At 42.3% G+C, this 23,654-nt stretch overlaps 1 protein-coding gene across 1 annotated transcript in view; it reads right to left on the bottom strand.

Moving 5' to 3' along the window:
* LOC124288875 (inactive rhomboid protein 2-like) overlaps positions 1–23,247 on the bottom strand; it is a 31,108-nt gene extending 7,861 nt beyond the window's left edge. Inside the window, exons 1-13 of the mRNA XM_046725447.1 lie at positions 22,947–23,247; positions 18,360–18,494; positions 17,279–17,588; positions 13,457–13,570; positions 12,680–12,815; positions 11,739–12,003; positions 11,327–11,438; positions 9,608–9,682; positions 8,789–8,950; positions 6,617–6,705; positions 5,175–5,238; positions 2,628–2,810; positions 1,233–1,333 (exon numbers count right to left, since the gene is read on the bottom strand). Of these exons, the coding sequence (XP_046581403.1) occupies positions 1,233–1,333; positions 2,628–2,810; positions 5,175–5,238; positions 6,617–6,705; positions 8,789–8,950; positions 9,608–9,682; positions 11,327–11,438; positions 11,739–12,003; positions 12,680–12,815; positions 13,457–13,570; positions 17,279–17,588; positions 18,360–18,466 (1,718 nt within the window). The 5' untranslated portion in view covers positions 18,467–18,494; positions 22,947–23,247. The remainder of the gene's footprint in view (positions 1–1,232; positions 1,334–2,627; positions 2,811–5,174; positions 5,239–6,616; positions 6,706–8,788; positions 8,951–9,607; positions 9,683–11,326; positions 11,439–11,738; positions 12,004–12,679; positions 12,816–13,456; positions 13,571–17,278; positions 17,589–18,359; positions 18,495–22,946) is intronic.
* Between the last annotated feature and the right edge of the window lie 407 nt (positions 23,248–23,654).

The following is a 23,654-nucleotide window of genomic DNA, read 5'->3' as shown; positions in this document are numbered from 1 at the left end:
GAATAGTCTGTATATATTACAGGTAGATCTACATAGAGGGATAAGGTGAATAGTCTGTATATATTACAGGTAGATCTACATAGAGGGATAAGGTGAATAGTCTGTATATATTACAGGTAGATCTACCTAGAGGGATAAGGTGAATAGTCTGTATATATTACAGGTAGATCTACCTAGAGGGAAGAGGTGAATAGTCTGTATATATTACAGGTAGATCTACCTAGAGGGATAAGGTGAATAGTCTGTATATATTACAGGTAGATCTACCTAGAGGGAAGAGGTGAATAGTCTATATATATTACAGGTAGATCTACCTAGAGGGATAAGGTGAAGAGTCCTGGTTAATGCAGCATGTAAGTATGTTTATTTCATCAAGTGTATTTGAATTTTAGCCTCTATTGTAATTCCAAAGTTTTAATCACAGCTCAACCATTGAAGCTGACCTGTTTGACTGTTACATTGCTTACTCTATTGTTTCTCTGGGTCTCTATTTTGTCGAAGTCCAAGCCCTGATATTGTGTGGCAGGGTCCCATCGGTCAGCTTACATTCACAATGAGACTGGAGTCTCAGTACTGGTTGTTCTGGGCATGATTGTTAACTATCAGTTTATCTGAGACTGTATTTATCTGTCGTTTTCAGTGTTTGTGGTGTTTTAAGGGTATACTTAAGTTTATATATATTACTTTTAAATTCTTTCATAAAGTATGCATGATGTTGACATCATGGCGGTTGCATTAATCCCTGGACATTTCTGTAGGTCCTTCTAGTTTCTTCAGGTAGGGAATCACCTTATCTGAAGGGCTAACCCCCTGCATTCAAGTGAGGTGAGAATTGGGTTTAACATCGTGCTTGAGAATATTTCGCTCATATGACGACGTGCATGCTCGCGTGTGTGTGTATGTGCAGCTGCTTGTACTAGCCCAGACTGAAGCTGGTTTAAAAGTGCTAGCCCACTGAGATACCATGCCGCAGTGAAGCATGAATACCCCACTCAGACACATTATACTGACCCCGAGCCGACCAGTCCTTGATGTACCCATTAATGCTGAATGCCAGGCAGGGACCAACAAGTACCATATGTTAACGTTTTTTGCTATGACGCGGTTGGGGATCGAACCCGCGATCTTCCACTCTCCGGTTTGACGCTCTAACCACTACACCATGGAAGCGGTCTCTGCATTCAAGGATACACATGGCATCTACATTAGTTTAATATACACATTTGACTGACCCGCCGTGGAGGAAGAGAGATGTCCACAGTCTGTAGAACTGGTCAGGGTGGTCGGGGTGGGAGAACACAATCATTCCACATATTTGCTGCATACACTTCACCTGCAACACAACAAAAGGAAGGAACTACATATACACCCTAATAATTATCCCACTACATCATGTTGTCGCACCTGATACTGTTTACAGGCTATAAATAACAGGAAATTAAGCAGCAGTGGTTGAGGACAAAATGTGGAGGTCATCTAAGGTGGATAGTGACTTTGTTTGAAATATACTTCTGTGAATGGGTACCTGCAAGGATGAGATGGTAATGTCACGTGACTGTTAACTTTGAACTTCATATGTTCCCTTGGGAACTGAGAATGAAAATCGACAGCCCACTGATCCACAGACTGGGGTGATATTAAGCTGTTCAACACAACTAACTTTCAATCTCTAAGCCTTTATTTCCCTTTGGTTCATAAGCTGTTTGTTTCCATATATCACTTGACATCACATAATTGTGTCCTTAGAGAGGCAAGGGCCTGTTGTGCAATGTAACTAGGAGCTAGATGTATGTCAATATTAAGGCCAATACAGATTAATGTTAAGAGTTTCATACATGCCCCTAACACCCTGTTGTCTCTAATAATCTACATTGCAATAAGGCAGTTCTTATTTTTAAAGCCTGAAATTTGAAAATCGAAAAAAAAAAAAAAAAAAAAAATACAAAATGTTTTTTAAATCAGTGAATAAATCCTCAAGTGGGAATATCAACCACTTTCTACAGTAAAATGGAACTTCTTTTCTCGGTAGTGGATATTATTTCTCATGCACCAAAACAAACTCCTGGCTGGAGGACAATGGATGTCTTCATCTGATGATAACATATCAGCTGACAATATTAAGCTGTTCAACAAACCCTGACAGATAAAGAGCATGAAGGACATGAGTCACAAAAATGTAAAGGGTGTGTTTGGGCCACTCTTCACTACAGATGAAGAAAACCGATATCTGTTGCTATAGGAAATGTCTCAAATGAAATACATTCTATACATGATCCTAGCAAACACACATGATTTGTGTGAATTACATCCATTGAAACTTACCTACAGAAATGCCTTGAATTGATCCCATCTTACATTTTGACAAAGGGTACAGTTATTGTGTCACTTGGTCTTTACGCTGCCTTTAGCAATATTCCAGCAATATCATGGCAGGGGACACCAGAAATGGGCTTTTCACATTATACCCAAGTAGAGAATCAAAACCAGGTCTTTGGCGTGAGGAGTGAACACTTTAACCACTAGGCTACCCCGCCGCCCCTCATGTACAGTTAAGTATGGTAGTTGCTATGGATGAACTATGTCATTCACAAGATGATACCATTACAAAGTTGAAGCCAGTATGTTACCTGTGAACATAGGAATGCATCCTCATGGTAGTAGCCTCGCTTCAGATCACAGTGTTCTCTTGTTGTTATGAAACACTCTCCCTGGATACCATGGCAACAGGGATGACCTACCACTTCACAGGTCATGTGCCGATTTTCACTACTTGCTTTGGTTTGGTTCAGTTCAGTTGTTGTCTTGCAAAGCTGTAAAACACACAAATAGCCTCCAGCACTGGACCACTTCAACATACCAGGAAATAATCTAAATCTTGGCAATAACGTTTCCCTAAAATTGTCCTGACACATATATCTCCACATTAACGAATTGTGGGTATGGAATATTTTCTTTTAGCAAACCTGTGAGTAGTTGTGGTAGAAATCTTTCTGTAGATAGAGTTTCTGGATTAATGGGGTCAAGAATTACAAGGATTTCTTTGGGGTACATATATGCATATATGCATTTTTGCAACTGAAATTGTCCTGTGATAGTTGTAACAATGTTTTAGTAACATTTTTTATTTGTTATACGGCCACCCACCACGTGGGATTACCTCCCTTACTATGCATGCGTGGCCAGCCAGGTACATCCGTACCCCAAAATCATCATTCCTTCAGCTGATGATATACACTAGTGAACAGAATTGCGGGGAGGTGGGAGGTCTTACCCCAAGGAAAATTCTATTCAAAGAATTGAAAACTTCTACAGGTTTGGCTAATTCTTTTTCAGAAGAGATCTTGGTTAGGGTACATATATGTATAAACACAGACTCCCAAATACCAAGTCTCGGGAGGAGGGAAATTATGTTAGCGTACAACAAAACCAAAATAGCGAAAAAACATAGCCAAACGAGTGGTAGTTCGCCATTACACTTACCTGGTCACGTGATGTGCAGCTCGAAGGGAAGCATGCCAGGAGGTGACCCATAAGGGAGGTTTTGGACACATTTCCAATCTCAATATTGTTAAGCACAGAGAACACATAATAGCGTTTAGATATCGCCCCAAATAACTGGCACAATAAATATCGCACAAACAACTGACACAAGCCAACATGAAATAGTTTGTTTACTGGCAGGAACCCCAGCCTTCCCGCCACCATAACAGCAGAACAACTGGGTACCCGTACGGATTCCCTGTGTTTGTTTGATATAGACCTTCGGACATCCAACGGGTGAGCATGTGTAGGAGAGGTCCCCGATTTGGAAGGCTGGGTAAGAGTAGGAAGTTCGATAGGAGCTGTCACATGGAAAGCATGATCGACCTTAGGGCAGAAACTGTCCGGGAGGCGAATGCTGACATGATCAGCATGAAAAACTGCCAGTGCCAGGTCGGCTGACTTCTTATGATTATCCCTGACCCTTCTACTGGAGGTCACTGCCACAAGAAAAGCTGTTTTCCATGTCAACAACTGAATGGAAAGAGCCGAAAGATGTGAGAAAGCAGGAGCGGACAGCCAACCGAGAACGATTGACAAATCCCAAGGTGGGCTGCTTCACCTAAGAGCAGGTCGATCCACGTCAGCTAAGAAGCACTGTACAAGCTGCCTCTGAAGAGCACCATCGACAAGGGTGTGAAACATGGAAATAGCCGTGGAGTATCCACGAATGGTTGAGGCAGCCAAACCCTCTTCCAAACTGGACTGAAGGAACTCCAAAACCTGAACTAAATTCGCAGAAAAGGGATCTGCCGGTGCCCAGCCGGTGAGGGAGACAACCACTCGGCAACTACGAGAGACTTCACGAGATCCTCTTAGTGAGCCCACAGACTCGCCAAAGTTTGCTGTGTAGGGCGCATCCTCAATCGTGCCCAGCACATCACATCGACAGTCGCCACCATATGACCCAGCAGACGGAGCCATGTCCGCGCTGGGGCCTGGGGACGTGAGAGGAACGAAGACACCATCTCCCATACATGGGTGACACGATCGGATGAGAGGGAGACCAGACCCTAATGAGTGGCGAATCTCTCCCCTAAGAAAACCAGTTCACAATCCACCCCAGCTGTACTAGAATATCTAGCACCATGTGCGTAGAATCTAGACTTGTTGTTCGAGTCAGTGATCGCAGCAACCAGTCATCCAGGTAAGGGTGACCCACATCTTCCTTGTGACCTTGCTATTTACGCCTGCACTAACATGAGTTTGGTGAACACCCTTGGAGCAGTAGATATGCCAAAGGGGAGCATCTGGAACTGGTAACAAACCCCGTCGTAAGAGAACCGGAGGTAACTCTTGGACGAGGGGTGTATAAGTACATGAAGATGCGCATCTTTTAGGTCGATTGACCTGAGCCAACCATCGGGCTGAACCAAGGAGATCACCGAGTGTCGCCATCTTGAAGGATGGAACATCTATCATGCGATGTAACCCCTTGAGGTTGAGAATGGGGTGGAAGTTGCAGTCCTTCTTGGGCATGAGGAAGTATGTGGAGTACACCCCCATGTAACCAAAATTTTTAATCAAAACATTGTCACAACTGTCACAGGACATTTTCAGTTGCAGAAAATGCATATATATACCCCAAGGAAGATATCTTCTGAAAAAGAATGTCATATGTGAGATATGCTTACCGGCCACTGTGTGATGTCGTCTGCCCACTTAAACGGAGGGACTGAGGCAGGGTCAGTGCAGAATCTACAGGAAGAACACAGGGAATTAGTACTGCCCAAACAAGAGTATCTGTTTCCTATAGTTATCGGTTTCTGTGCAATGAGCTTTGAATGCATACATTTTAAGATAAACCATCTTCTTAAGCTACAGAAGTTAAGCCACTATGAAAGTGTATGCAGTTTCCACCCTTGTTGAACTAAGCTAGAAAATCGTTGCTAAAGCGCAGCACCACCAGAGGCTGTTATGAGTTTTTGTGTCACTTGCATGTGATTCAAGGTTCAAACAAAATGAAATTTACAAAAATTTCTTAAAGGACTTATCATTAAGGACCTAATATATTTTCAGGTCGAACATCGATTTACATTGTGAATAATGACTTAGAAAACTCGATGAATTTACTGATGCGTGCCAATTCTGAATATATATATCTTTTATTCAAGTTGCTTAAAAAAGTTAACAAAACATTTTTATATCACCAACATCTTGCTTAAACCAAACATAAGAAAACCGGCAGAAAATAACACATTTCGGACACCAGAAGCCCAAGAATACTTTCCACGTTTGTCTAGGGATAATAATAATTGATAGCTTTGATAGGGGTAGCGATAATCAGGCATTCTTATAAGTTTAATCCAGTATCTGATAGCTCTCATTTGACTCTCAATATGCATGCTATAGCGGCCTGTATCGCCAAGTACGGCTTTGTTGGAAGCAAATTTAAGCTACAGAAGTTAAGCCACTATGAAAGTGTATGCAGTTTCCACCCTTGTTGAACTAAGCTAGAAAATCGTTGCTAAAGCGCAGCACCACCAGAGGCTGTTATGAGTTTTTGTGTCACTTGCATGTGATTCAAGGTTCAAACAAAATGGCGGGGCCAGGTCAAGATGATCTGATCAAGATCTATACTGTAATAACCAGGTTTAAGCTCACAAAGTGCATTAACTTGCTTGAGTACATTGTTTTTTGTCAACACCCAGTGGACGGTACACATGCTTTGCAAATCCTGCAGTTGATCAAAACCTGCATTGCAGTTTATAAACTGGATGTCGATTCTTTAAGTTATTTTGACAGGACAATGCATGGACCATTAGTCCAGCCAGTTAGGGTGCAAACTGGACATTTGTTGTCCATTAACTCCCTGGGAAGATGAAGGTCATCTGTTCCTGCTGGGAATGAAGCAGTTCCCCAACACTGTCTATAACGTATAATGTTTGCGAGTTGGTTCACTTAGAGGAAAGACTGAGGTGATGTCAGTATAACCCTTTGGTGACACTCATTACCACATGTATTGTACTGACAAACCAAGTGTGATATCCAGAGCAAAACTTTCAAACCCAAGATGACTTGATCCTGGAACACCTATACACATTGAACTGCTGAGAACATATATTGTAGTCCTTACTGAGGGTCCTGGCCACACACGGATCCTGACGTTCTCTTGCCAACTCCTTGAGTGTTGTTGTCCCACTTCAGGAATGTAGATAATAAACTCTGCAAAATATACACAGCCATCAATACAGGAAGCAAGGGACGAGGATGGTGGGGTTTGTGGTGGGTGAGGTGGAACTTTGGAGACGAGGATGGTGGGGTTTGTGGTGGGTGAGGTGGAACTTTGGAGACGAGGATGGTGGGGTTTGGGGTGGGTGAGGTGGAACTTTGGAGACAAGGATGGTGGGGTTTGGGGTGGGTGAGGTGGAACTTTGGAGACGAGGATGGTGGGGTTTGTGGTGGGTGAGGTGGAACTTTGGAGAGCGAGGATGGTGGGGTTTGGGGTGGGTGAGGTGGAACTTTGGAGACGAGGATAGTGGGGTTTGGGATGGGTGAGGTCGAACTTTGGAGACGTGGATGGTGGATTTTGGGGTGGGTGAGGCGGATGGTGGAATCAATGGATGGTGAGATTTGGTGGTGATGGTGAGGTGGGACTTTGGAGACGAGGATGGTGGGGTTTGTGGTGGGTGAGGCGCATGGTGGAATTATTTGAAGTTGGGGTTTGGGGTGGTGAATCAATAAATGTGGGGCTTGGGGTGGTGATGGAAGGGTGGGTGGTGGAATCAATGGATGGTGGGGTTTGGGGTGGTGATGGAAGGGTGGGTGGTGGAATCAATGGATGGTGGGGTTTGGGGTGGTGGGAGATGGAGAAGTGGGTGGTGGAATCAATGGATGGTGGGGTTTGGGGTGGGAGAGGTGGTGGTGAATCAATGGATGGTGGGTGGGTGGTGGAATGGAATGGATGGTGGGTCAATGGATGGTGGTGGGGGTGGTGATGGAAGGGTGGGTGGTGGAATCAATGGATGGTGGGGTTTGGAGTGGTGATGGAAGGATGGGTGGTAGAATGAATGGATGAGTGGGGTTTGGGGTGGTGATGGAAGAGGGTGGGTGGTGGAATCAATGGATGGTGGGGTTTGGGGTGGTGATGGAAGAGGGTGGTGGGTGGAATGAATGGATGGTGGGGTTTGGGGTGGTGATGGAGAGGAGGTGGGTGGTAGAATCAATGGATGGTGGGGTTTGGGGGTGGTGATGGAAGATGGAGGTGGGTGGTGGAATCAATGGATGGTGGGGTTTGGGGTGGTGATGGAGAGGTGGGTGGTGGAATCAATGGATGGTGGGGTTTGGGGTGGTGATGGAGAGGTGGGTGGTGGAATCAATGGATGGTGGATGGTGGGAGGGTGGGTGGGGTTGATGATGGAGGGTGCATGGTGGGTGGTGGGTTTAGGGAATGGTGAATGGAGAGTGGGGTGGTGGTGGGTGGTGGGAATCAATGGATGGTGGGGTTTGGGGTGGTGATGGAGAGGTGGGTGGTGGAATCAATGGATGGTGGGGTTTGGGGTTGTGATGGAGAGGTGGATGGTGGAATCAATGGATGGTGGGGTTTGGGGTGGTGATGGAAGGGTGGGTGGTGGAATCAATGGATGGTGGGGTTTGGGGTGGTGATGGAAGGGTGGGTGGTGGAATCAATGGATGGTGGGGTTTGGGGTGGTGATGGAGAGGTGGGTGGTAGAATCAATGGATGGTCGGGTTTGGGGTGGTGATGGAGAGGTGGGTGGTGGAATCAATGGATGGTGGGGTTTGGGGTGGTGATGGAGGGGTGGGTGGTGGAATGAATGGATGGTGGGGTATGGGGTGGTGATGGAGAGGTGGGTGGTAGAATCAATGGATGGTGGGGGTTTGGGGTGGTGATGGAGAGGTGGGTGGTGGAATCAATGGATGGTGGGGTTTGGGGTGGTGATGGAAGGGTCGGTGGTTGAATGAATGGATGGTGGGGTATGTGGTGGTGATGGAGAGGTGGGTGGTTGAATGAATGGATGGTGGGGTTTGGGGTGGTGATGGAGAGGTGGGTGGTAGAATCAATGGATGGTGGGGTTTGGGTGGTGATGGAGAGGTGGGTGGTAGAATCAATGGATGGCTGGGGGTGGGTGGGAAATTAGAGTATAATAGTGTCCTGTGACTGGTAACTTGAAATCATATTACACTTTTAAATTGCTGCAATAATCTAACACCAAGAGATGTGTGGCCATCCAAAACTACCTGCCAATATCTGACTTGATTCAGGGAGCGTCTACAAATGTCTACATACACTACATCTCTTCTCTGTCATCTGAGCACATCCTGAGCCATCGTTCCTGACACAGCAGGCCGATGTCCTCTCCTCTGCAGTATCCAATGCCAGTGCCCGGTTCAGCGTTTCGTCCCAGCGCATACATGGAGCGTACTTTGCCCCCAGGTGGATCAAGTCAGCCTAGCAGAAGGCAACACACAGTGTTACTACGGATGCATTTGTCAACTGCACTCAACAGTGCCAAGTAATCTCTATATGTAACACATTTGATTCAACACCTTTCTTTGTTCAGATCTGACAAATTTTCAATAGAAGTTCAAATGATGTGAGTTTTATATGCAATGCATGGTTTCTTAATGTTAGAGAGAACATAAAAGCACAGTCCTGACTAAGAATTAGCAAAGTTAAGCTACATTGATTGAACATAACGTTTGAGTTATCTGTGTGTTACTTTTCATACCATCAAAATTCTGAATCATGATGGTAAAGCAAGGTGAAAAAATAGACACATCAAAAGAACACCACGTCATTTAGCCCTGAACAAGGTTGTTAGTTTTGGTTTGTTATTTGTTTTGTACCTTAGACTAATCATTGGTAATTATTAAATATAATTGGCATTTTATTTAAGGATTGTTTTATGTTTTTTGTGCATTTATCGAAGGATAACAGTCTTAAATTGTATAAAATCATGTAGTTTCCCTGAACTAATATAACGTTAAAACACAAGGACTTTTACAAGGTTAAAAGAATAGAGACCAAACGATTAAGAAAACTGACACAAAACAGTCTAAATTTCCATCAAGATACAACACTGCAGTTGTTTTATCAATAACTGACCTGTCTGGGTCCAATCCACAAGTTGTCTCTCTCCCGGTGATGTTCCAGCTGCATGGCTAGGTTTGGCATGCGCACCTACAACACAGGGCATGTAAGTTCCAGGAGTACAACACAGGGCATGTAAGTTCCAGGAGTACAACACAGGGCATGTAAGTTTGGCTAGTACAACACAGGGTATGTAAGTTTGGCTAGTACAACACAGTACATATAAGTTCCAGGAGTACAACACAGGGCATGTAAGTTTGTCTAGTACAACACAGGGCATGTAAGTTTGACTAGTACAACACAGGGTATGTAAGTCTGACTAGTACAATACAGGGCATATAAGTTCCAGGAGTACAACACAGGGCATGTAAGTTCCAGGAGTACAACACAAGGCATGTAAGTTTGACTAGTACAACACATGTCATGCAAGTCTGACTAGTACAACACATGGCATGTAAGTCCAGGTGTACAACACAGGGCATGTAAGTTTGTCTAGTACAACACAGGGCATGTAAGTTTGGCTAGTACAACACAGGGTATGTAAGTTTGACTAGTACAACACAGGGCATGTAAGTTTCAGGAGTACAACACAGGGCATGTAAGTTCCAGGAGTACAACACAGGGCATGTAAGTTTGACTAGTACAACACAGGGCATGTAAGTTCCAGGTGTACAACACAGGGCATGTAAGTTTGTCTAGTACAACACAGGGCATGTAAGTTTGGCTAGTACAACACAGGGTATGTAAGTTTGGCTAGTACAACACAGTACATGTAAGTTCCAGGAGTACAACACAGGGCATGTAAGTTCCAGGAGTACAACACAGGGCATTTAAGTCTCACTAGTACAACACATGGCATGTAAGTTCTAGTTGTACAACACAGGGCATGTAAGTTTGTCTAGTACAACACAGGGCATGTAAGTTTGACTAGTACAACACAGGGTATGTAAGTCTGACTAGTACAATACAGGGCATATAAGTTCCAGGAGTACAACACAGGGCATGTAAGTTCCAGGAGTACAACACAAGGCATGTAAGTTTGACTAGTACAACACATGTCATGCAAGTCTGACTAGTACAACACAGGGCATGTAAGTTCCAGGAGTACAACACAGGGTATGTAAGTCTGACTAGTACAATACAGGGCATATAAGTTCCAGGAGTACAACACAGGGCATGTAAGTTCCAGGAGAACAACACAAGGCATGTAAGTTTGACTAGTACAACACATGTCATGCAAGTCTGACTAGTACAACACAGGGCATGTAAGTTCCAGGTGTACAACACAGGGCATGTAAGTTCCAGGAGTACAACACAGGCCATGTAAGTCTGACTAGTACAACACAGGGCATGTAAGTTCCAGGAGTACAACACAGGGCATGTAAGTCTGACTAGTACAACACAGGGCATGTAAGTCTGACTAGTACAACACAGGGCATATAGGTACCAGGAGTACAACACAAGGCATGTAAGTTTGGCTAGTACAACACAGGGCATATAGGTACCAGTAGTACAACACAAGGCATGTAAGTTTGGCTAGTACAACACAGGGCATGTAAGTTCCAGGAGTACTATAATACAGGGCATGTAAGCCTGACTAGTACAGCACAGGGCATGTAAGCATGAACTTTACAACAACAACAATAGAGTTGCCCCTCTGTTTGCAAATCTCATTAAATAACATCACTGCCTGTGAGTTGTGGTTATGATGGCATAATGAAATAATAAACTTACTGTTTCAGAGTAGACAGTCTCACTGATGCCAATAGGAGCGATGCCATAGACGGACACAGACACGATGAAGACAACAATCTGGACAAAGGTGACCCAGTAAGTGAAGTAGGGCCTGAAACAAACAGTACATCTCAGCACCAGCTTCAGGCTGCACACACTCACACAAACAGCATCTAAGCAATAAGAATAAGCTTTACAGACAATCAAAGAATGGTTACGCAAACAGGAATAATCCTGGTGATGAATTGTTTGAACATTTTATCAGAAACTATCTGTCTGATTTATTTACTTTAAAAAATACCCCTACTTTAACCCCAAAAATTTTCTGCTTACATGTTACATTTATATTTCATATTGAAAAAAACTTTCAAAAACCTTTCAAAAACTGGGTGTGGCCTAATCTCCTGCCTACCTGTGATCATCCATCTCATCTATCTGATGCTTGACATCCTCTGTCTGTCTGTCACTCCTGAAGCTTCGGTTCATGAGGCGACCCACAAATCCCATCCCAACATTTCGCTTGTTCCTCTCCAGAACTGAGTCCATCACCTTCTGTGTAATCTGACCCAATCCAAAATCTACCTCATCAATGCCTGTCCCTGGGGTGGAGGGGTAGGCTTGGGGCGGGGTCCGACGCCACCCTGCAGCAGGTCTGAAGGGCAACATGTTGGAAATGTCTCAAGGGTCAATATTAGTAGGGAATCATACAGGTACAGCGTTGGCTAGGCATCTAAGAACAAATACACTGAGAATCATGGCAGTGACCTCAGATGGCAAGCGATTCAGGAATAATGTTTCCTGGACGAAAAATCCAAATTATCATTTGAGTATGTTTTTTTATTAGCATGAGTCACTCAACATTCTTGTATTTCCAAGTGAGAAAATGGGTAATACACACTTTCTTACACGAGTTTTAAATAATTTGTTTATTATCGATTATTTCTTAATCCATCTGAGCTCCCCTTTAGAACAGTACACTCATGAAACCTGTCATCGGGGAAGACCATGATTGTCACAAGACATCCACACCAACCTTCAGGTAGGACAGGAACTGTTGTGTGACCTTGCTCAGACTGTATGTCACAGGAATGAGGTCAACAGTGAACAGCAGACAAATGCACATGAAAAGACAATGGTACTTGTGCACATACAATTTTTGGCAAACCCAGTAATAACACTTAAATGTGTTCTGTTCAGGCCATTTTGAAATATTTTGTGAAAATCATGTTAACACGTTTCAAGGATAGATAGATGCAAGGCTGGACAATGATCCCTGACATATCCTCCATTATCTCCAGGTCAGCCAACCAGCTGCAGCTCATCATGTGTAGTGTTTCTATACATAAACATTACCCAATATCACGGGCAGCCTTGGCGTCTGCAGCATCCGACTCCTCCGAATCCGGTCCAGTTTGGAAGGCTCTACCTCTGTCACGGGTTCATCATAAAACACATCGTCCTCCAGGCTGAAGTGGTCCTCTGTCATAGGCTGCAGATGACACAGAATGTCAATAATCTCGGGATGAAACAAGTGGGTATGACAGGCTTGCAGGCTGATTACATATGTTCACATTTACTGTAACAACAGTGGGATCTGGTCAATAATCAAGGCGATATTATCAATAGCATCATGCAAATTAACATTAAGTTTTGATTTTGTTTTATTCAGTCCATATCAAGACTGCCTGTAAAGAACTGAGGCTTGGACACAGTGGCTTGTCCAATGCACTGAGTGAGTGAGTGAGTGAGTGAGTGAGTGAGGTTTTACACAGCTTTCAGCAATATTCCAGCAACATTGCTATTCCAGTGGTCAAGCAATAGAGAGCAAACTGGGGGCCTATTCTCGGCCATGGGGTAAGTGAATGTTATAACACACCTCAGTCAGCAATACTTCAGTTATATCATGGTGGTGTACATGGTGTATCAGTAATGATGCTTGGCAAACAAGTGTTGATAGCAAAAGCACAAATAACACAATGAAAATTGTCATGAGCATCCAGTCCTTATTTTTATCCCTTCTGTGACCATGCTTGGAATTCTCACTGTGCCCATCACCCACCACAAGACTGTCTGTGGTCCTGCATGCATGGTCAAGTCTGTACAGCATGCAGAGGAGGACTAATGACGTACATATACCTGGGAGGGGGTGTAGCTGGATGCATCCATCATATCCTCCGCCAGACTTGCTGGGGCATAACCTCGATTTTTCAAGCCTTTCTTAACACGGAGATTTCTGCGAGCTCCCTAAATGAAATGAAACAAAATGAACTGACTGTGTCGATGTGTATTTCTCACGAGAAATATCTCAGTCAGCAGAATAATGAGGAAATTTGTACAAGGAAATACAGAACATCAATTGTAAAGATGTAATTTTCTGACTAAATTTGATATTTTATACTTATCCTGACTCATGCTAATTATGCTTGTCTCCTTCCTTTTGCGAATGATAGTGGAACACTTGAAATCCCTTGAAGTTCCCTTTAAAAAAGCGGACGTAAAATCACTCACCCAGAGTAGCATCCCTTTCCTCCCTTTGGCGCCTTTTGGTCACCTGACCGACCATGCCTTGTCACTCTCTCCGTATGAATGCCCGACACCCAGATTTACAGGGAAATCCAGAGTGCCATAAGAGGGGAGGTTGGGAGGGCTAACCTCATCGAGTCATGATAAGTATAAAATATCAATTTTAGTCAGAAAATTACATATTTTTCCTTATCCTGACTCATGCTAATTATGCTTGCAGAATCCGTCGGAAACGGTGATGGGTCAAGCCACATTCTGGATTCACTGGTTGTAGATTTACGTCCTGTATTACCCCCCATGACAGCACTGTTGAAGATTCTGTTCTTTCAACTTCTCTCTGATGAGTCTGGGGGGAACCACAACTTGTCAGATTTCTTCTGAAACTTCTCCTGACATTTTTGTGTGGATTTAAATATACTAATATTCCATTAGTTATCTATTGCAACTCCATCTCTTGATGCATGCATCAAGTGGAGATGCGACCCTTCTTCATGTACGAGTATGTCATATACAAGTACAGGGTCCATCACTCATGCTAGTCTGTCCTAGACGTGTGCATGGACTTATAGCCATTGCTCTCCAGAGCGTTGGTTTTCACAAGTCACGTGATAAAAGGGGTGAGATTTACTCAGCGCCTTTGTGGAACCATTAGTTGTTGTGCTACAACAAGTGGCCTAAACTGGTGAATGCCTGAGATGTCTTTGGTGGCAATGTCTCTGAGGTAGTGGTTGGCAAACACCCGTGTTCGATCTCCAAAAGCAGCCCTCCATTATAGTTGTGATCGAGCAGTTTCCATGCAGAGCAAGTGTTGATGCCGGGGCTCTGACTTCATGTGGATTTGAGGCTCGTGGAGGCTCAAGTCCTGCTGCTTTATAGGCTCTTAGTATAACGGCTCTCATCCAGATCGATATCGTTGTCCGTGAGACTTCCGCGTTTAGTCCTTCCCATGAGATGCTTAGAGCATCTGTTGCCCACGCCTGAGGATCTGGAATCGGTGACATGAAGGTTGGTAGCTGTTTTTTTAACTTTGTTGCAAACAGGTCTACTAGTGGGGATTCTATAGTCTGTATGATGAACTGGAATGCTTCTGGATGCAACATCCATTCCGTCGGGGATGGTTGTAGTGGACGAGATAGAGCATCTGCTATGACATCCTTTGCTCCCAGAATGTGGCATGCCTTCATGTAGATGTTCAGGACGTCGACTATGCTGAACAGGAGAAAGCTGAGTTGTAGCAGACTTGTTGATCTTGTTGACCCTTGTTTGTTGATGTAAAACGCCACTGTGGAGTTGTCCGTGCGTTCTTTAGTACGCTGGGCCAATGTTGTAAAGCGTTGATTACTGCTTTCATCTCCAACAGATTGATGTGTGACTTCTGATCCTGACTCGACCACTTCCCATCTGCCACTTCGTTGTTGAAGTGCGCATCCCATCCTTGTAGGGAGGCATCCACGTAGAGATGAGTGTTGCAAACCGGCTCTGTCAAAAAGGTTCCTCCGCAAACATTTGACTTCCGAGTCCACCATAGGAGATATGGTTTCAGGCTGTCTGGCATTCTCTTCCCACAGAAGTTACTTGTCATATCTTCCTACGAACCTCTGTTCTAATACGGCCCTTTCATGGTGCGAGTGTTCAGGATTCGGGATTGGTTGCAATCAGATTTAGTTGTGCAATCAGCGACGTTGTTTCAAAAGTGATCATTCGCAAGGCCTCGTTAATTTCCGTATGCTTCGGGAAAACTGGAACCTCTTCCCCTGCGCATCGCACAAACGTTTCTTCTAGACGGAACTCAAGTCATGTAATGGCGCAGGCTTCCCTCTTCATCCAGATACGGTGGAGAGAGTGTAGAACCTTCACTCAGTCTAGTAGTCGTTGTAGAGGTCTTCATAGCAGCCTTCTCCTGAGCGAAGCAACGTTCCATCATCGACATCATCTGGTCTGTAAACTGTTGCATGAACTGTCCCGGGTTGAAGTTCTGCGTTGTCTGAAGAGACTGCTGCAGGGATGATGCATCTGATACTGAAGAGACGTCATCTAAGGCTCGCTGCACTTGTGAAGAGTTGACGCTGCTGCTATCTCTGGTACCCGATGTCTGCGTTGATAGAAGGTCTTCTGTCAATGTCTGTGCTGATACCAAAGCCGATGTAGCTGTAGAAGCAGGCTTCGTCTTCTTACTGACGATGGAGACTACTGGTATGAGGATGGGTGGATCATCATAAACATCTGCTTCTTCCGGAGGAACAATCTCGGCTGAGAAAGACCTCGTCTTCTGCGTAGAGCTGAGCATAGACTTCGATGAAGTCTTCAAGGTAGTAGCCTTGATTTAGCCTTCTTCATCTGCGACAAGGTCAGCTCAGTAGACGATGATCTCTTATGGCCTCCGGCGTTCACCACTGGTACATCGACCTGCTCCCAAGAAACGTTAGGCAATTCACTGGAAATATGAATGTCTGCAGCAGTGGTTAACACACGGTTATCAGCGCAATCACTCGATTTAGACATGACTTGTGAATGCCTACGTACCCAGTCCTTAGCACGTCTATGGATGGAAAAAAGGTAATTCGATAAATTCAACAGAGGTTAAATTTACACAAAACTTACAGCGAGAGCTGAAAGAATATGACACAGTGCAATGTGGACATAATAAATGAGGGTCAGCCGCAGACATTTGGTACCTACAACGAATACAGGTTTTCATCAAATGTAAACACAATGAAAACACAAGTCAAACAACAGAAAATTTAGATCAAATTTCAAACTATAATGTAGAATATAATCCTGAAAACCGTATACAGCAATAATTTTGATGTAAGGTCCGAAAATATAAAAGGATATGTGCCGTATGGGGACCCAGGTGCTCTCACAACCGTCCTCAAGGGCTAAGAAGGAGAGAGTGACAAGGCATGGTCGGTGAGGTGACCAAAAGGGCGCCAAAGGGAGGAAAGGGACGCTACTCTGGGTGAGTGATCTTCCGTCCGTTTTTTTAAAGGGAACTACAAGGGATTTCAAGTGTTCCACTATCATTCGCAAGAGGAAGGAGACAAGCATAATTAGCATGAGTCAGGATAAGAAATTTTTTCTAATAGTTCAGGTTTTTCTCCCTATTTAGAGATAAATGTTATATTCAAACTAATATTAAAAACTTGACAATAATTGTGTTGAGTTTGTAAAAGCAGTTTCAGCAGCCATGTCGGATTTTCTTGTCTTCTACACAGCCCACAACTAGATGTTTTTTTATGCTTTATCATTCCAGCTGTACTTGTCAATACCAAAGTGTAGGATAGGCAAACCAGTCAGGGTTACCACAGTGCTCGATAACATGCACTCTGATCACACATTATAACTACCAACACCTCATCAAAGGTTCCTACAGCAAGCTTGGAAGTACTAGGGACCTATTCTAGCTGACAATCCTGATAGACAACTTACTGCTAATGTTGTGAGGCCCTTCAGTGTCATCTTCACAACCGAGTCTTTCCGTGCCCTTTTGCGTGGCAGCCCTTGAGTACTCCGGTAGTATGTACTGATGCTGGACATGGGTGTGCTGCGCCGTGATGTCGGATGTCGGAGGGGGTCCACGATGTGGGGTAGTCGTGACCCATCAACGTCATCCTCAACTGTCTTCTTCAGCTTCCCTATAGATCCAGCGTACCTCTTGCAGCGGTTGTCCCACTTGGCTCTAGATTCCTCCATGTCATCTCCGACACCAAAGAAATCAGCAATGCTTGATTTCATGAATCTGAGAGTAATTCAGCTGTTTTAGTTTCCATGTATATAATCAAAAGACTTTTATGTGAACATTATATGTGAACAAAGATACTGTGGTAAATATCAGGCATAACTGCCATTTTTCAATGTATCTCTTTCTGATACTGAAAAGTTTAATAAAGGTAGCAACCAAACAATGAAGTGACTGCACTGTAACTTTGTTTCATAAAATAATTTTTATCTATATTTGCCCAAACATTAGCATGCTAGATCGTAGAAATTATTATGTTTACTTCAAGATCAATGTCTATCCATACAAGGTTATTTTTCAAAATGACTAAACCTCTCATGTTAGTTCAAATACTACCAATGTCACTTTCATACAAAACCGTGAACATGTGTAAGACTTTTAGTGCTTTACCTATATGTCTCTATACAAAACAGTTCATATGAAGTTAATTTGGCTTATAAGTGTGAGTCTAATGCAATTAAATAGACATCCTTATAAAGTGAGTGAGTGAGCTTACTTTTATGCCACACTCAGCAATATTCCAGCTATATGGCGGCGGTCCATAGATATTCGAGTCTGGACCAGACAATCCAGTGATCAACAGCATGAGCATCGATCTACGCAATTGGGATACAATGACATGAGTCAACCAAGTCAGTGAGCCTGACCACCCAATCCAGTTGGTTGCCTCTGATGACAAGCATAGGTTACTGAAGTTCTTCACAGGTCCCTTATAAGGGGAGAAAATGCTGTAAAGGAATTCTGTTGCAGCTATCCTCTAGTGCACCTTACCTTCCAAACCTCTGCATCTTGGTGCCGCCTGGGTCCATCGAACTGTTCATTCTCATGGGCGGTGCACTGACAGTAGTGAGTCTGGAAACCTGCCGATTGTAGTCCATCTTGAGTTTGTCTTAGGAATCCTTCAAACTGAAAAAATATTCCACCATGAAACTTGACATGAGCATTGCAGGTAAACGAGTACCGGGATTTTCCGTATTTAAGTCCTGGGCTTAGTAATGGAAAATGACCCCTCTCGTTAACAAATATAAACCCCATAATCATGGCTTAAATTCAGGAAATGCTTGTAACTGAACAAAATGATTCTAAGTCACAGTAAAATGGAATGAACTATAATAATGATATTATCATATTTTATTGTGACTGTGTGTGAGTCACATGGATTGAGAATGTCTCTTTGAGTATAGAGAACCTGACCTCTCTTGGGACTCCAAAATGTTATGTATACATGAAAACCTCTAACTGCACTACAAACATTATATATGCCGACGTTCGCCGTGTACTTTTGCAAAGGGATGTCACTCCAAACAATAAAATTTGAAATCTTAATTTAGGCCCATGAGCTTAATAACAGGAAAATATCCCGTTTTTAAGCCGAAGGGCATAATTTCGAGTGGGCTTAAATACGGGAAATCCCGGTAATTTATTCTCATACAGACTGTGTTCTATCTTAAACAGAAGTACCTGCTTTGTACTCAATATAGATGGTTCCTACTCTGTTACTATGAATACTATCACTTTGCCATGGACATGGGTGAATGGTCTGTTTGTGCTCTGTAAGCCGTCTGTACCTAAAGCTTTTAAATTCACCATGGCTTTCAGCATCATAGTAGATTTTAGTGTTATCATAATTTTTATATCATACACACTATTTTTTCTGAGTTGATTAGACAGAACACATTATTAGAATAGGGCTTCTGACTGGTTTGAATGAGGGTCTTGCTCACCAGTGTGGAGCCAAACTCTCAAACTTTAGTCTGGAATTATAATTAGCCTCTTATGTAAAACTGCATCTACGGTATTATCACGTTCTTCCGGGAGTTCTTATGGACTCTTTGTGTCTTACTATTTATCAGTAAAAGAATTCTATTTATTGATATGTTTTTCTTTCTGTCAGAGAAAGCCTTGTTCAACATGGGTGTTTGCAATGGCCACTGACTGTAGTGAGTGAGTGAGTTTAGTTTTATGCTGCGCTCAGCAATATTCCAGCTATATGGCAGTGGTCTGTAAATTATCGAGTCTGGACCAGACAATCCAGTAATCAACAGTATAAGCATCGATCTACGTAACTGGGATACGATGACAGGTGTCAGTCTGACCACCTGATCCCGTTAGTCGCCTCTTACGACAAGCACGGGCTACTGAAGATCAGTTCTAACCTGGATCTTCATGGATCCCACTGACAGTAACCTTTTCAATTTTTACATGAAAATCTACACTAACATCTGGATCAATTCCAGTGGCTCTCATAAACTTCAATCACACATCCTTAGTTTCCACTTGCCAATTTGATTGGCTACGCTACCAAGTACCAATCAGAACATGGGTTACATACCTGCCTCAAAGTTGGGTTAGCAATATCAACAATATGGTAGCCAGTCCCATCATGATTTGTGAAAAAATTCCACACTGAAAAACTGACGAACACACAAAAAACACCTCCAAACTTATTTGTGATGAAAAGGATGTCTTCACATCCACTAAAACTGGTGTGGCTTTGGGTTCTAAGTAATACAAAATACCTCCCTTTCCTCTATGTCATTGTTTTATTGGTTGGTAAAATGTTAATGAAAATCAAGGGCACACAACTTGCAATCACAAGAACCGCAGGAATGGATGCATGGGTTGGTGTAGGTTTACCGACATGTGAGGCCGGGAGATATAGAGGATGTACTTTGTCTTGACACGTGAGCATCATAGCATCATGCACGGACACTGAGTATGATTTTACTATGAATAGTTTTTCTCACAGCAGTATGCACAAACAAGATTTGAAATTATGGATGGTCCTTGGGATGTTTGGGGTTCTTTTTCTTTTAAAAAATATTTTAGTTTCAGGAACCCTTTGATCATTATTTTCAACAATAGGGTTATGACACAGATTCCTTGATTTAAGCTCTTAAGTTCAGACACACCATCAGTTCTCACATTTCTGTTACTAGTATTCAGTATGAATCTGGTTTAACAGCTGGCGTTTCCTTTCACATATGGAATCACAATGACAAGTTTGGTAATATAACACTGTGTATAATATTGCAACCTGACTATTGAGATACATAATCCATTGGACAAAGTTTAATGATGTTACATACTTTACATAAGTATTATATTACAGCCCTTTTTCCTAGTTCAAAAAATAGAAATACTCATATGTTATAAAATTACAAATTATACTTCCTATTCAAATTGTAATCATGCAAGTGTCTATGCCTTCTGGTCTTCTCTACATATATTATTTATGTACAAACAATGATATATAGTAATATTCCAAACAACTTCTCAATGCACACTGAAATCTAAAATAGGATGGGACATTTAAACAAATATATCGAAACTAAATACCTGCCTGTTACAATGATTCCAGACCTAAATTGGTTAAGGTCTATATTACCACTTAAAAACAACTGTGACTATGTTTCACTGAATCCTGAATTCCAAAAACTGTTACTTACATCATGCTACATACACTTTGAAATGCTGTGGATGGTGGATAATGTCATGTGATTTACTGTCATTACACACTGGCATTCAAAATGGCCATGGACATGTAAAGCTGTGAGATTAAGAGTGCCACCGACATACAGTTTGATGGGGTGCAAATATAGGTTTTGAGTCATTTGTATTGGTCAAATATTTTGCATTTTTCATCAAATGAATCACATGTATTATTTTTATAATTTTAGCCGTGCTGCCAGGGCACAATGAAATATTTCACCTGTGCATTTTCAAAATGGCATGCAAATTAAGCAATATTTTAATCCCTGTAATCATGGTTATGTGGTTGACCATTTTATCATCAGGATCATTCAAGATTTTCTTCATAAAACTTGAGTGGTTAGGAAAATATGGGAAGGGGTTGTCTAAAAATCTCATTAAAACTTGACATTAATTTCAATTGTCCCAAGCAGTGAACATGTCAAACTTTAAATATTTGCATTCAGTCTGGATCTTGATGCTGAGACTAGTCACCTCATGTTAAACTGTTACACGTCTCTGTAGAACATAGCACATGATAAACATGACAAAACATCAACTTGCAGACACAGTAGGAACATGTTGAATGCCTTGATTCACACGTTGTAGGACAGCCAGCTGGCCAAGTTTCTCTTACAGGGGCTTGCCATGCAAAAATAGCATCAAGGTATATTTGTCACCACCAGGGTTATAGAACTACAGTAGAACGACAGTAGTAGTTGTTAATATTAGCATAACAAGCCCCTGGGAACCTTGTAACATCCCATTATGATCCCAGTGATGCCAAATATACCTTGATGCTATTCTGTGTGTGACAAAGCCCCCAACCCCCCCATCTCTTATACCAGAGGCACAGATAAGCTGCGTATCTGCGTAAATTACGCAAATATTTATCTGAAAACTCAATTCCTATTAAGACTATTGAGTAGTAGACTACGTTTGAAGTTTTGAAAATACTCAATAAGTTTGATCTTACATGCATACACACATAAAGGTCACATTTTAGCTTGCGTACGGGTGGTTAGATAAAATAACTGAGGTACTAGTATATTGAGATGTTCTATTTCAACACGTGAGCTTGGCTACTTGCAGTCTTTCTTATCGTTTCTCATATTACAGATCAAATATGAATAGCAAACACGTACATCCAACATTTGAACTTTATCATTTTTATACAAATTTATGGAAAATGGAAAAATACCCAATTGAGTTGGATTGAGGTGGGTACAATGTATTTGGTTACTCAAAGGAAAATTAGGATACCCAATTGAGATGAACACAAGTGAGTACATAACTCAATGACCCAAAAAGTTATCTGTAGCTCTGCTTATACACAGATGTCTCTCTGTTGACAGATGATCTTACAATGTCACTGAATGAACAGAAATCATCAACCATTATAGACCTCTCATATACCAGTCTCTGCCAAACACATTTGAACATTCTTGTCTTAACATCAGCAATATTTCATTAGATGTGGTTGGAGTAGCAGATCTTTCTTGGCCAAAAGAATATTACTAGAATCAGACATTAAACTGGTGCAGAGAGATACGTACAGGACACATAAATTTCTCTATAAGCACACTACCAGCTGGTTATTCATAACACCTAGCTCAGACCATTAGCATCCACAGCTGCATTGTATGGTTGTTTGTTGTTTAACACCGCATTCAGCACATTTATGACAGCGGTCTGCATCGTATGTAATTGATTACAAAATCTTAGTTGCTCACACAATCATTAATTTCTCTGAAGGCATATGTCGAGAAATTCACCAGGAAATAGGAACCGTCTTCTTCATTTTTAGACCTGACGACAGCAAGATTACATTTGATATTTTGATTAGTCCAGGAGACATCGTTTATATTAGGGGTAGTGAATACTAACCTCTCAAATGACACGTCCATCAATTGCTTCAGACTTAAGGTAGTAACCATCAAGCATCAGACGGCTGAATCATTCGTTATATAATGTTACAGAGTAGAGGGTCGGCGCCAAATTGTATAACGAAAACCGGACATGTCACTCCCTAGATACGAGAAGGCACTGAACCATGACGCTTCTGCCTTTCCATCACATCTATGTCCAACATATGGCGTCTAATGTCCCATTTGCACGATTCAACATAAACCAAGCAATAAAAATATCATCAAAAACAGTGACGTAAATAAAACAAAGACTCCCAAACAGATGCTTACATCGAACCAACCTACACCGCCAAATAGTTCCGTGTTTTCCTTTTCAGTGTTCCATCTGCGCATGAACGGAAGTAAATTTTTATCATTCCACAGTTGCCAAAATATGCTTTTCCCAAAGAAAGAAGAATTAAAATGAGATTGCTTAAGCAGTTCAGACCAAATACTCTCGAAAATTAAAAATCATTTGGCTGAGAACTCTTTGAAAAGTGTGGGCAACGTATTATTCTAAAAATAGTGCTGTTGTCAATATAAACTAACTTTGCATCATTCGATTGGACGATCCGACATATTGTTAAATTGAAAAGCTTTTTCAAGCGTTGGTGATGTTCATCAAATGTATGATTAGTATTCCCACGGTCTTGAATATATAAGATATTCGTTATCATTCAGGGGTGGA

The sequence above is a fragment of the Haliotis rubra genome, unplaced genomic scaffold, assembly GCF_003918875.1.
Source record: "Haliotis rubra isolate DU_JTF1 unplaced genomic scaffold, ASM391887v1 Scf428, whole genome shotgun sequence".
In the NCBI taxonomy this organism is placed as follows: Eukaryota; Metazoa; Mollusca; class Gastropoda; order Lepetellida; family Haliotidae; genus Haliotis; species Haliotis rubra.
Note: the sequence above shows the minus strand (reverse complement) of the source record. Positions and strands in the feature narration are given on the sequence as shown.